The sequence below is a fragment of the Anoplopoma fimbria genome, chromosome 2 (assembly GCF_027596085.1).
Source record: "Anoplopoma fimbria isolate UVic2021 breed Golden Eagle Sablefish chromosome 2, Afim_UVic_2022, whole genome shotgun sequence".
Lineage (NCBI taxonomy): Eukaryota > Metazoa > Chordata > Actinopteri > Perciformes > Anoplopomatidae > Anoplopoma > Anoplopoma fimbria.
The window spans coordinates 11,950,192-11,965,062 of NC_072450.1; the positions used below are offsets into that span (position 1 = coordinate 11,950,192).

The window sequence follows — 14,871 nt, forward strand, 5'->3', positions numbered from 1 at the left end:
GTCCAATAGTGGCAGGCGGGCTCTGTGGGAGAGTGAAAGAGAGAGTATGAACTGTGTGTGCATGAACCACTGGTCTGTGGCGGGCTTGACAAGAGAGCAGGGGGGCAGTGCTGGCAGGTGAAACCAATGTGATATTCTGTGGCTGCTCTCATTGCCAGACAGCCAGGCCATCTGAAAATAAAAGAGGTCATCTCTCCTTTACTTAACCCTCTGTTGCCCAACAACCATGCTTGCTCGCCTTCTTCGTCTGTTTCTCCTCTCCCTTTCCAAATCCAGCTCTCTTTCCCTCCAACTCCCTCCCTCTTTGTCCAAATCCTAACTCGTCTAACTCTCTCTCTGCTTATTTCATCCAACTTTTTTTTCCAAATCCACGTTATCCCTCACTTGCTCGCTTTTTGCCAGTCCATTTTTTGTCTCCCTCAAGTCCTCTCTCTCTTTCATGCTATCTACTTGCTGTCCTTCTCTCACCCTCTCTTTTCTGTCTTCTTAGGCAAACAGGAGGATCCATATATCGCTATCAGGTTGTGTCTCTGTAATCACATGTGGCTTCACACAGCGAGCCGTGGTAAAGAACGGGGGGAATTATAGCAATAAGGCAATCAACGACACCTTTCACCTTTTGTGTCACATTAAAAAGGTGAGAAGGTCATCTCTCAGTTACAGTTCAATGTGTGATGCCACCAGCTGGGGAGAAGATGTGTGTGTGTGGCTGCTCAGGTGCGTACCTGTGTTCGAGTCAGTAGGCAGTTGTAGCCAAGCAGCAGTGTGGAAGTCTGCTCGTTTGTGAGGGAGTTTGTGCGAGCGAGAGGTGTGGGTTTGTGTGCCTGTGGATGTGTGGCGGTGTGTGGTGTCTAACAGGTTTAGCTATCCTGGGATTGCTCTGGAAGATTATGTGTTGTATGGCATGGTTTTCAATCTGCCTGAGTGGAATACAGAGGACCTTTAGTGGCCTGCAAGTGGCATATCTTTATAATTACAATTTTTGCGGGTTGTTCAATAAAAGATATATGTTTCATTGCCACCTCTTTCTCATGTATTTTGGGTGATGGAGGGCTTTTGGGGGGATTCACTATTGTATATCTGAATGAATTCACTTACAGACAAGGGTTTGCTGCCCATCATTCAGTGACATTCACCAGAAAAATTACCCTGAAGAATGATCATCGTACAACATAAAACCCTACAAGTGACTGACAATGGGGGATGAAACATCATTTCACACGTTTCCATAGCAATTTTATTCCCAGCATTTATGTAATGTAATTTCACAAGTTCAACACTGCCACGAAGATTAAATAAAAATGACTGTACAGAGTTGCCTTGGTAGCTCACCTGGTAGAGCTCTGAGCCATGTACTAAGGCTGAGTCCTTAGCAGCGTGTCTGCTGCATGTCGCCCTTTCCCCCACCATCAAATGTCACTAGCTTGTACAGGTAACTGTGGGTATATTATGTAATTTGCCTTTTTTTTGGATGAGGTCACTGAAAAAAAGGCCCTAATAATTATGTCCATTTAAGATTTACAGTTACGATATACATGCTGCAGGCCAGCTTGCCTCACTGTAGCAGCAGCTTATGGAGTATAGCTGTTTCTGAACAAACATGATATTAATGTAGTCCACAGCATGGAAAGTAGTTGTAGTAGTTATTTTGAAACAGCAGGATCTTTGTTGTATATATTAGTAATAGCCAACGTCAAATCAATCTCCAGATGAAATATCCTACAAAGAAATATGGGAGCACATAGTCTAGTTTATGGATGTAGGGATGTATGGATACAAGATGTCCAGTATTCTAAATCTATGAACCATCATGGCAGACAGAGTGCTGGACACTCGCGACAGGGTCTATTTATTGGACCATGAGGAACATTATTTCCTGAGCTGCTGATGGGCGACTTGACACTGTAGGCTGATTATCGATATTTATGTGCCTGGCTTCTCTCTGCTGAAAACTGCAACACTTCATAGTCATTCATCATTCTAATAATTCAATTTGATTCAGTCATTCATTTTTGTTTTTTAACAGCAATGTATGTTCATTATCACATCTTAAAACCACAAATAGACATCAAAGCCATACACTTTATGTTGTTCATACTATGGGAACATAAGTGTGACACATGTGACATTATCAAATGTCATTCTTGGTATGACACCATCACACCTATGGCATTTACCTCGTCTTAATCCCGATATATACAACACCTTAACACCTTGCATTAATGTGCCTGCTGTGTGACTACATTTTGGGATTCAAACGCGGCAAGCATTCATAAAATACACCCTGAACTGTATCCAAAAAAGAAGAGAATCCATTCAATAATCATGTTTGGAGGGCGACAGACACACATTTGGCATCTGAAACAAAGTGTAAATGGATTGCTGCTCCAAGCCAGATATATTAAGCACACAGTGTACAGTAAACAGTTCAATCAACCCTGAAGCCTATCAAATCAACCAAATTGCAGTCACCTTAGATGGTAACACTTTTGTGAAAAGCACAATCAATTTAAAAGGGTACAAATGTAGAAAAACAGTCCATACTAAATGGAAACCTGTATTTTCACAAAAAGGGAGAATTGCTCTTGCTCCTCCTGTCTATCTAAATACTATTATTATGGATTTGAGGTGAATTTTACATTATACTGTAAGAATTATCATTATTTCGAATTGACAAAAACCACATTGAACAAACACACCAGATGCAAAAGTCCATACATACCCGATATTTAGAAAGGTCAATCCTTAGTGAGTTATGCAGCTGGTCCAGTAATTTGACAAATTTTTCCCTCTGTCAGGATGAAAAAATCCATAATTCAGTTCAGATTATCCCCACACACAAAGCATTGTGTCTAAACATGTATAAAACTGGGTGGTCAGTAGCATTGCTATGCCTGCAGTGATTCATTTGTACTGCCTGGAACAAAATGTAGGGGTTTAGCAATATTGCCAGACTCGGCTTACTGCCTAGAAATATTATTTGATGCCTTACAACATTAGCTTATTAAAAGTTAAATCGGAAAGCACTGGCAACCTCTGAGATTTGGTTGATTTCAATTGACGACTCGATTTAAACAAATTCTATCATCAACTCTTAATGAGATTGATGACCAAAAAGTAGTGATGTCAAGGGTTTAATATCAGACTCTAAGACAGCAATAGATGTTACTTAAGTCTAACTGGAGCCAATAGAAACCCACATTTTCATTTAGCACTCTGTCACTGCTGTAATGTCTGTGGATGTTAGACAACAAGGCAACAATAGGTGCGCTTACCCCAAAGTTAGAGGCAGCAAATCGGTCAGAAGCGGAGGCAGTGGTTGTGGTGGTGGTGGTGGTGTGGGCGAAGTATGCATTGATATTAGCAAGCAGGTTGCTCATCACTGCTGGCACACCGGGACACATGTATTTGGCGGACAGACACGAGAAGTGCCTACAGAGGAGAAGAGAGAGCTATTATTCCACCTAGCATAGGGGCAATGCTGTAGCCATTTTTGTACAATGTCGGATAATTTCTCCACCACGGATCAATAGACAATCAAATGAAAAGATTGGGACAGTGACAGACACCACATTAATGACACAATTCCAGGCAGAGAACATCACAAAAGACTTGCTTTTAGGTAATCCTCATAATCAACAAAGCACTGAAATAGAACATAATTCTGAATTAAGACAATTAAGAACATTTTCCTTTAAATATAGAGCTCAAAAAATATATATCTTAAACCCTGCTTCTGTCAATTGCTTTATAGTTACCATGATAAACAGAAATTGAGCAGACATACGTAAGGACAGTATTTCCTCATTATTTTCACTGACTGACTGCTGAAGAGAGAACGTATTTTGTTTCATATTATGTCCCAAACAATTACTTCTGGTGGAAGAGTGAATGGAAAAGGAGTTCAGTGCTCTGTTCATGTACTATATTCTTGTCTTCAGGGACTATCTAGAACCAATGATGTCATAAATCACAGCTGTATAACCTATATAGTTAAGGACATAAGGCTGCAAAGTAATAGATGGAGCAAGTAAATTTGATAAAGGGATCCTATGGGGGCTGTGATTTAATCCCTTCCAGGGGAACAAAAGAAAGAAATGTAAATCTTACTGCGTACCATTTTACTGATTTGTTTGTTTCATTCTGTAACAAATACAACCAAGACAAACTCAAGCACAGTATGCACACTTGCAGAGGTAAGTGTTTTTCATTGAGGTGAATCCACAGATGTTAACCCAGCACAAACTAAATCTCAATACTATGCAGCGCACTAAAATAACACAAGGGATCTTACCCAGGGGAGGGACTGAAGCAAGAGCATTTTACTGTTACAAAGTTTGTGTCTTCTGTTTAGATAAATCTTGTTTCCTTTTCTCCCGTCTACAGAGCTCTTTTAACTCCCTGAACTTTAAATTTCACGCAGTGAGACAGGCTCATGTATTGCCACTTCAGATTTGTGATGATATTTCTCTTTCTTTCATTACACACACACACACACACACACACACACACACACACACACACACACACACACACACACACACACACACACACACACACACACACACACACACACACACACACACACACACACACACACACATCTGCCACAGCGCTACCCAGCAGTAATTAAGTGCCGGAGCCAGAGAGGCCTGGTTTGAGCAGGGATCTCTGCCTGAGTGAAGAGCATATGCTCCTTTTAACACTTCACTCTGCTGCCTCACAAGCCATGTGGAATACCTCCCACATTATAATTCACTGGTAGCTTCAGTGAACATAGACTTTTGCTGCCATCTCCGTACCCATTCTTACAGCAGACAAAGGATTATATTATTCTGAATAGAACACCACATGTGAAAATGTGCGTGTGCAATAATCTGTATGTTTACTGTGATGAAGAAGACAAAAAATATATACGCTAGGGCTTTTTTTTTCAGCCTCTGGCGAGACCAATGGCAACCAAACATATGGGCGCATTGGATGATTTGCCTGAGAGCTTAAAGCCAGCTGAGCTTTATAAAAATTGCATTTGTTTAATGCTAACTTTGAAATGAACGTCAAAGACACACTATAATCGGCTAGGTTTTGGATCAACAAAACTCAAATTCCCTTTAGTGTACATTCCACATAATGTTGCTTTTAAACACAAAAAGAAGGAAACTGATATTATTTAACCCATCACTTAAATTAGTGTTTGGATAATACAACTAAGCATTTACTTTATTTATATTACTATTAAGGGGAATTTGTGTTATCAAAATGTTTTTTATCAATATATTTTATATATCACAAATTAGAGGTGACCACTAGTATTGTATAGCTGGAGAACGGAGATTCTGAAACTAAGAACATCCTGCACAGTGAGTCATTGCTTCATAAGGCCAAAGTGTTGGAAAAGGCTGCACGTTATGGGGAGTAATGATTACAGATTTACTCCCCCTCCTGAGTGCAGCCCAAGCACACACACAAGCAGACGGGCACACACTCAAATAGAAACACAAACATGTTCTCATCGGGAGGCCTATTTAATTACTTTGCTTTCAGCCTCCAAATTACCCAGGAGCACTTGGGGTTAGGCGAGCACAGAGAATGATGCAGAGAGAGTGATGATGGCATCCGCTGAATTCCCATGGTGCTTTTAGAGCTCAATCTCCTTAGCCAATTTTCATGAGGAAGACGTTGCTTCTCCTCGTGTTACCCTGCCATGGTTTCTACCAGCAGACTAGACGCACTACACATACACACACACACACACACACACACACACACACACACACACACACACACACACACACACTCACTTCTTATATTACGATTTCAGATGGCTGGGAGAAATGAGAAAAAAAGATGATGAGAAACAGGATGGTGGGATGTGAGGGAGGTAGGGAGGGGTTGATAGAGTGAGATGAAGAAAAAAACGATCATGAGTGAGGGATATGTTGGGGGTTGTTGTGTGGGGCACAGGAGGGATAGTTGAGTCTTTGCAGCTACTGTGATTTATGCTGCCATCATGTCAGGAGTGACTGGGAGTCAAGGATCTATGATGAGGAAAACGGAAAGGTAGGGCCTTTCATAAATTCCTGATGAAGCATAATAGGTGCTTCTATGAGAAACGCCGAGCTTAAACAAGGTTCAGGCCCGAAGCATTACCTCAACCTGAGGAAGCTTGTAATAAGGCAACTTACTACCTCACTTGTCTGCACTTAAATAACCCTGCAATCCGTCATACGCTGCAATACCCTGTCACACTGACACAACAGTATGTCACCTGGCACGGTTTACAACTATAAAACAATCAATTGTGTCAACCCCTATATATAACGCTTTATACGTGTCGTTATTGTAGCAGCTCCACTCCTTACTTATGTGGACACAGTGTGAATTGGGCAAAGGGATGTTGAAGCATCCTAGAAACAGCTACATCAAGCTTTTCAGGGCTTAAAAAAAAAAAAAGAAACCCAATAGCATTCCTGTTTTACGGGGCCATTGGAAAGATCAAGAAAGCAGCTGCTGTGGGATGTATGAGGTTGAGTCTTAATCAATGCGATCAGAAAGGTTGGAAAGGAGGGGGCGGGGGATCCAACCTGCCTGGGGCCTTGTGGAAAAAAATCAAGAAACAGGATAAAGTCAGGGTAACGGTAAATAGTCATCATGCTGAAGGAAACATTGGTCTCACAATGCTACAGAACATAAAAAAATAGCAAGAGTATTTTATTTTTTAATTTGTAAACGTATATTTCAGCTCATTATATCAAGACCATTAAAAGCAACACAATCTATCAGTGCTTCTTCATCTCAAGGATGCATGTGGTCAGATTTCTGGACATGAAAGTAAAATGTGAGCTGTGCCTTTCATTCAATTTGCCAACACAATCTGTGTGTAATTAGAGCCTGATTTACGGCGGCAGCAGCTAATTACATAGTCAGCTACTGGGACTGCCCAACAAGCGTATTCTGAACAGGAAGCAGAGCTTAAAAGGTGCAGTTCGATGATTCAGATTGACACTTTTAGATCGACTCAGTCTCACTTACAATTAAAACTTACTAAAGCAAACAATGAACAAGAGATAAAAAGTGTAATCCAAAACTACTATCGGTACCTTTTAATTTCACAAAAAATATCAATTAAAAAAAATAAAATGTGGAAATCTAACAAAATTTGTCAGGGCTTCTACCAATAATGGCTTCATTCTCCATATTTAAGTGCACTCAAAATATACTAAATACAACATGATACATCAACCATGTACCTAAATCAGTTGAATTATAAGGCATGATTTGTATAAAAAGTCTATATAAAAGGGGAGTTTGTTTTGGTAGTTAAATACAAGTTAGAATTGCATTCAGAGGTTGCATATATAACAGTGGAAGATGAATATAAGGTTGGTCTTAAGTGTTTGTGATAAAAGTGAGAAAGCTCTCTTAGCCGTTTTGCATGAACTTTTGAGTCGGTCCCCTACTTCAGGTCCTCTGTCTCCTGAAGGGGGATCAACTACAATTCAGATGTTGTGCATATCTGCTCAGAGCACATTATCTGGGCTAATCTGAACATGTATTTGTTTACATCCCTACATACTAAGAGGCACAAAAGAAAAATATAACATAAAAAAGATCCAAAACATTGAAAGTAAGAGAAATAAAACCAAATGGAAGCTCAGACCAGAATAGATGGATGACTTAGACGGTGTCTGATGTCTTCAATGACTTCCAACTTCCAGCAACTGATTTAAATTTCAGAATAACTTTTGAGAATGGTGCTATTGCTGTAGTTAATGACCAGTTTAGATTAAAGCTCAAATTTAATAACCACACGGTCACAACTTTTCATTTCCTCTTTGTCTGGTGTTAACCCAGTGGTCAAATATTAAAATGCACAATTCTTACAGTATTTTGAATCAACATAGTTTAAACTGAATTTACCAGAAAGAGTTTTGAAAAAACATATAAATGTAAAATGCTTTTGGATAGGGGCAAACCTATTTCAATGGGCCACATTAAATTACTTTTATATGGGAAACACTGCATTTGAAATGAGGTGCACAGGACTTAGCATTCTTGCCAACAATGTCTGCTGTTTAAAGACAAAAAAGCTACAGTGGCCAATAGTGTACTGGACGATAGACACTGTACATGTAAAGACAGATGCATGACGCATACTTCTGCAGTGGCAACCATTACATTACAGCAATACTAAACAATGTAACATGGCATTGCATGACCTTGATTAATATTCAGTGATTTCATTGTTTCAGGTGGTGTGTCTTTGTATGTACCTGTTAGTTGGGTTGTTTATGTGTGTGTGTATGTGGGAAAGGAAAGGGAGAGGGAGACATTTATGGATGGACAGGGTCATAGAGGATCAGAGAGACGGAAAGAGAGAGGGCGTCCATGATCAATGTGACCAAGGCAGGTTGGGAGTTTTTCCAGGAGACCAGCAATTAATCAATCAAACTTTGGAGCTCGATAGTCCTCCAAAGCTCTGTTTCTGCTGAGGAGACATCTTTACTACTTCTCCTCTCCTTCTGCTTTCCTTTTTCTCATCTCCTTATCTCCTCCACTCTGCCCAATGAGACAATGACTGATTGGTGAGGTAAAAGGCCATAGATCAGGGTGGTACTCACGTCATAGCCTGATAGATGGACTCCACTCCGTATCTCATGGCAAACTCGTCCACTATCTCCTGAGACACGTCGTCAAAGTAGACCTTCCACGCCTCGTCACCTTTCACCTGCGGGATCTTCACCACCCCGCTGTTTTTCACCTCGGTCAGGTAGTGGAACAGGTTCTGTGAGTGGCACGAGAGATAAGAAAGAAGAGGTTACGGTGATGGAGCACAGAGTCACAACAGGTAACAGCAAATTAAGGCCCTTATCAAAGCTGGTGGCATCTTTTTTTTTTTACAATGCTCTAACTATTGGTTGTTGAAAAAATCCTGTTAGTTTGCTTTCCGATGTAATCACAACAAATAATTACTTTTTTTAGTACCTGTCTTTGCAAACTTAATGCCTAGCTTCCCAAAGACAATGATTGGAGTTGAGTGAGAACTCATTTAGCTTAATGCTTAGTCACATGATGATGGTTACCTCATGTAAACAGGTGTACTGGCCATGAGGAGGAACCACGTTCTCCTCCCCTTTCATTTCCACGCTGATCTTGAGTCTGATGGCACCAGATACCGCAGACTTGTCAGTCCTTTTATCTGCAACACACAACCAAGCTGGGTTAGTCATACACGGAAATGAACTGAAGAGTAAGTACCAATTGGAAGGACCAGCTGGGACTGCTAGTCTCTGTACAGCTTTCTAAATTGTATCTCATAGGTTTGGCATTCAATTTTTCCTTATTGCTGATAAAATCTGGAGAAGCTGAAAGAAGAATATTTTCAAAAAGTTGTATTACATTCAGTTAAGCTCCAGGACAAACTAACCCTAGTCAGTTAAAGACTGTACTATTCAATAAACAACATTGTTGTCCACCTCGGTAAAAACCTGTCCTTTCAGACGGACATTTACAACACTAAAAGAGAAACACATTTATGATCTAAAGCACACAACATTAATGACAAGAACATTGGTGGCGTAAAACAAGAATGACATCATATCTATGCTCACAGCCATGCAATTTCAATTTATGAGAATACACCTGCATTTGCAATAGTAACACGTATACTGTACAGTATATGCACACCACTCTTGCATGCTCATTTATAGCACCCCACACACACACAGCCACAAAGATGCAGGCTTACACATTCCTGGCAGGTCTAAGAGCCAATGACTCCACAGCTGCTGGGGTTCTTTACAGACTCTAAATGCCTCCCCTCTGTGCTCTCATATACAATTCATCTCTACTGTATTAAATGAGGGAAATGTCCCACTACTGTCAGATGGTCCAGGGACAGACAATTGAAAAATAATTGTGACAAAGGGACGGAAAAGCCCAGATTGAAGAGGAGATGAAGAGGCTTAGAGAGGAGAGCAGCTGGAGGGGTGGACACCCACACCAGCAAAGGGCTGTTTAAACATTCATTGTGGACATTTAAAAAGGCACAGAGCATCAGCATTGGTCAGGGGTCAAAATTACCACAAATTGCTTCCTTTTAGCCAGAGTGCCAAACAAAGACAGTACCCGCCAGTCATCATACTTGAACTGAAGTGGGAGCTTGCATTATGTTGCACATTCAACCTCATGTAACATGGAGATACTAGTGATGTTTGAGAGTGGAAACAGTGAGAGTCCCTGCATCAACAGCAGCAGTACAACAACTGAACCAAAGCCATTTACCAACCTTCTTGGTAAATGGATAATAATGATGATTTGAGTAATGATCTCAATTGGACCACACTTTCTCTTCCTGTTTTATGGCTAAATTTCAACGAGAGGAAGAGTTTAAATGAAATGTGTTGTAATCATAACAATTGTAACTAGGGCTGGTCATCAAACACAACACTTTTCTTGGTACTGACCCTTATGGGTCTAAAACGATGACATTTTGGAAACTGTCGAGTAGGGCTCCAACAATTAGTCAATGGAAATTAGTCAGACAAAACGAGCAAATTGAAGATATAACCGTGGCCTCTGAGCAATTGTGAACTTTAACTTTTTGCCAATCTAAGACTGTTTTTTTTTTTTATTATTATTAGTGAGGCAAAGCTCTTGTGTGGACAAAATTAGACATTTGAGAGGGTTGTCAACTTTTGTTAAATGGAAAAAAAAAGTTGGGTTGTTTTGGTATTAATCCCAAAACACACCTATGTTGTATTGCATAAAATAACAAATCAATATATATCTCAAAATATCACATAACGTCAACATTTTATCTTGATAATAACCACAGTAACTGCCAAGATTATCTTGAGGGAATCAATATCACTTGTAGCAACGCTCTGAGATCAAATGGTTAACATACCTAGATTGTACCAAACGTCCATCTCTCCACTCAGAGTGCGAACCTCGATGATGGTCTGGCCCAAGAAATCGTCTGACTCACGCTTGAAATGCTGCTTCACCCTTGATTTGATGTCATCATCCTCGTCCCACACACGCACCTTGATGCGGTCAGTGGCGTTGTGACATTCACTGTGATTTGGAAGATGATTATGTCAGGTCAAAACAATCACAACAACATGAACAACATCAGCAGCAGCTTATTCAGTGACAGCTCATCGGGTTGGGGGTATTCAGTAGAGCAGAATGACAGTCAAATGCATGAGTACAAGTTCAGACACCTCTGATCCTTTGGACACATATGGAGAACAATTCTTGCCTGGATTCAAATGAGAAAATGTGTGTTTTTGTGCATGCATAGGGGTGTGTATGAATGAGTGTGTAACTCTGCATCTCTTTATTTTTACTCCCAATGCATGCTAATATAATCAAAGCAGAGCTGAATGTTTCACCAGAATGACTGCATAGCATTCATGGCATGGATGATATGTTTGTGAAAGCTTAAAGTCCGTCTCTTTGCTCCTCTTTGCATCAGGGCAGCTGACAGACGTTTCCCAATAATGACTCTGCTAAATAGAACAGAGGTGGCCAAAGCACTTAGCTTCAGATGGGGTCAGACTCTTCGGCTCTGGAATTAAAACTGACAGATTACATTTTGTTCTAATGACATCTTGGGTGCAACAGCCAGAGAAACAGTATCTGCAGTACTTTTTATTTTTATTTTTTTTAACTAATCCCTTTCCGGGGGAAGCACTGGCTGCTGCTGCTACAATTGCTCGGGACTTTGCTCTCTAGCAGTAATGCATCGCTCTATTAATCTACATCCCCGTTGAATGGGAAAGAGCCACCACAGGAGGCTCATTACAGGTGTGGAGCCTAGTTTGATGCTGAGATAGGACGTGTACGCACGCACACATAGATATAGAGAATCTCAGGAGCATATACAAAATACTATTCTTAACAATAATTTAAAATAATACCTTTACATTTAAAGAGATATATGGATTATTACAGGAATATGACCGAGAACTATAGACAGAAACCTCCAAAGGAATGACTTTACAAACCCTGCCGACATATCACAGCAGAACAGCCACTAATAACTACCTCTAATATTTTGTTCTACAGCTCCAAAAATATATTGACATTTTCTTTTGTCAACCTGGTTCTTATTTTCAGAGTTCTGTTGCTATGCTAATCAAAACAACTGACTTTATTAAGGTAAGCAAAGCAAACCTTGACGGGGGTTCTCAAAGGTTGCAAATTTCCAGCTAATTTGGGGTCAAGCTAATGTTTAAATTTGTCTTCTTCTTTGTCTTGAAACTCACTTACAATCATTCCTCGCATTTTCAATCTGATGTCTGTTAGATTTGCAGATTAACATACCAGCTGAAACACAGTTTTATTTGCGGCTGTGTGTGTGTGTGTGTGTGTGTGTGTGTGTGTGTGTGTGTGTGTGTGTGTGTGTGTGTGTGTGTGTGTGTGTGTGTGTGTGTGTGTGTGTTTATGAAGGTTGGCATCATAAACCATTTTTGGCAGTGTCTGCATCTCCAAATCCTCTTCAATGTAGCTGGCATATAAGATGTCATAACTTTTAGTAATTTTCGTCAGGGTCAGTCACAAAAAAAAAGAATTGTTTACGTATTTACTAAGGCCTTAAGATTCCCTTGAACAGATGATTCTTAATCTTAGTGGGGATTGGCTGGTCAGATACAGGTCAAATTAGTAGAGAGCACTCACAAGTAGAACTTCTCATCCCAGACCGGGTTGAGGTTTCCGAAGATGGTCTTTGTCCTGCGTTTGGTCTTGCCCACCTGGACGGTGACGTAAGGGTCGCTAGAGCCGGTCTTATCCTTGGCCTGTAAGCCCTGTGCACTCATCACTGAAGACAAGACAGGGTTGAAAAGAGTAAAGAGTACTGTTAATACCATAAGCAACATATAAGACCACCTTAAAGATTTAAGGTTACTTATCCTGAAATTAACTCACTTCCTACTTATACTAATCTATAGCTAACTTCACTCAATTCACAGGGGCATATTATTTTGGACGTCAGAAACAGAAAGCATCACCCTGTTGGGGGAGGTTTTACAACAGTCTCTCATTTCCAGTCACGCATCTACCTCTATATTTTATTTTAAGTGCTTACTAGTCAGTTTCCTGAAATTTATTTATTTGATTCTATGGTGTCAACTCAAGATTTGAGGGTTTGTTAGTGCCTACAGCAACTTTGTGCACTTGCCAAAAGCTGAGGCAACTAAGCTGCTCTTTGGTTCATTGACAGCAGCCACATTTATTATTCTTGTGCTTATGTGATGTATTAATTACATTTATGATTTATATTTCCCTTCATCCAGGCTAAAGGTAGATCCCATCCCCGTGTGTTGGCCCACGGCTACAATATGTCTATGCTGAGCTAAGACTACGACTTTATATCTTACACACACACACACACACACACACACACACACACACACACACACACACACACACACACACACACACACACACACACACACTCACACTCACACAGGAAGGTGCAGAGGAGAGACAGTAGTATTTCACAGCGCCATAAAAGGGAAAAAGGACACTGAGGCATTAAATATGCATAAGTGACAGTCTAAATAATTCAGGGTACATATATATCCCTCAGCTCAATGCTGACAGAAGTAGGTGGGAAGGATCTAGAGGCTTGAAGAACCATGGCCTGCTTGCTCCAGGAGTACTGAAAATCAAATGCCCCCTGTAGTAAGAGCGACATACATATAGAGGGGGAAGTATGTTTCAAAACAAACAAAGTGCAAGTCATTTCATCCAGCGGCATCTAAAACCCCAGCCCTCACAGCTTTCTATGTCTGAACACAGGGGCTGCATTTGACCGTTTTTGTAACATCCAAAATCGAAAATCCAACATTCACGTCCAAATGGCCGGATGTGTAGAATTGGAAAAGTAAGAATGCACCTACCTCTGTCACATTTAGGATGTACAAACATGAGCACAATTATCCCCTAGAGTATCCCTCCCCCACTCCTCTGTATGTATGATAGCCAGCGCTTTGCCCCGCCTTCAAGTGTGGCTTCACTTTGCACATCCCCCTGCTTTAAATGGAGTAAGCTGGGAGCAGAGTTGGAGTTTGATAGCATTTTAATCCAGTACTGAATCTGCTTATCAAATTCAAATCCTTTTGAATCCTTTATTGAGTCTGTTTGGGTTTAGGTTTTCACAGTTTTAAGCAACAAGAGTTGTATATAACTTTCAAAGAATTGAAAGTTCCTGAACAGTTTACATGACTGCCTATTAGTACAAAAAGGGAGAAAAGGTCAAGATTTTTATTGATTTTAGAAGAGTAGAGTAACAACGAGGGCATACCCAGAGGCATAAACAGATTGTGGTATGAAGAGTTCAAACTGAACAGTGGAAAGGACTACTTGTTTTCCCATTTCATACAATAATGTCTGTTTGAGCAACGCTTTCAGTAAACAGTGAACTAACTGTTCTTAAACCATTTAACTAAAGGTAATACTATTATGTAATAAACTCATACTCCTTTTGGCATGTTTGTTTGGTAATGATGCAATCAGTGAATTGGCAGGTACAGTAGCAGATTTGGTCATTAGCAAAGATTTTTTTTTTTTTTAATAAGCATAATATTGTATGTCAGATCAAGGTTCACATCCACTGCCAAACCTCTTAATGTGCACATTAGCCAGATACAGGATATCTCATGGTCGCTGCGAGAGTGCTGCAGAGTCAATGTCAGTCCGTATTTATCGAATGTTTGAGACATAAACAACAACTCAATAATTATATTTTAAAATGGGATGTTCAATAAGCCTGTGGGAAATTAACCCAGGCAACCCTGGGTGTTCTTAATGTCTCTCTCAATCCCATTTTCCTCTCTCTCTTGTTTCTCTTTTTACCTC

General features: G+C 40.3%; 1 protein-coding gene across 1 annotated transcript in view; it reads right to left on the reverse strand.

The window, feature by feature from the left end:
• Window positions 1–14,871, reverse strand: part of LOC129105723 (protein unc-13 homolog C) — a 90,416-nt gene that overhangs the window by 50,764 nt on the left and 24,781 nt on the right. The window contains exons 8-13 of the mRNA XM_054616897.1: window positions 12,688–12,829; window positions 10,910–11,079; window positions 9,084–9,199; window positions 8,622–8,785; window positions 3,276–3,432; window positions 2,723–2,791 (exon numbers count right to left, since the gene is read on the reverse strand). Of these exons, the coding sequence (XP_054472872.1) occupies window positions 2,723–2,791; window positions 3,276–3,432; window positions 8,622–8,785; window positions 9,084–9,199; window positions 10,910–11,079; window positions 12,688–12,829 (818 nt within the window). The remainder of the gene's footprint in view (window positions 1–2,722; window positions 2,792–3,275; window positions 3,433–8,621; window positions 8,786–9,083; window positions 9,200–10,909; window positions 11,080–12,687; window positions 12,830–14,871) is intronic.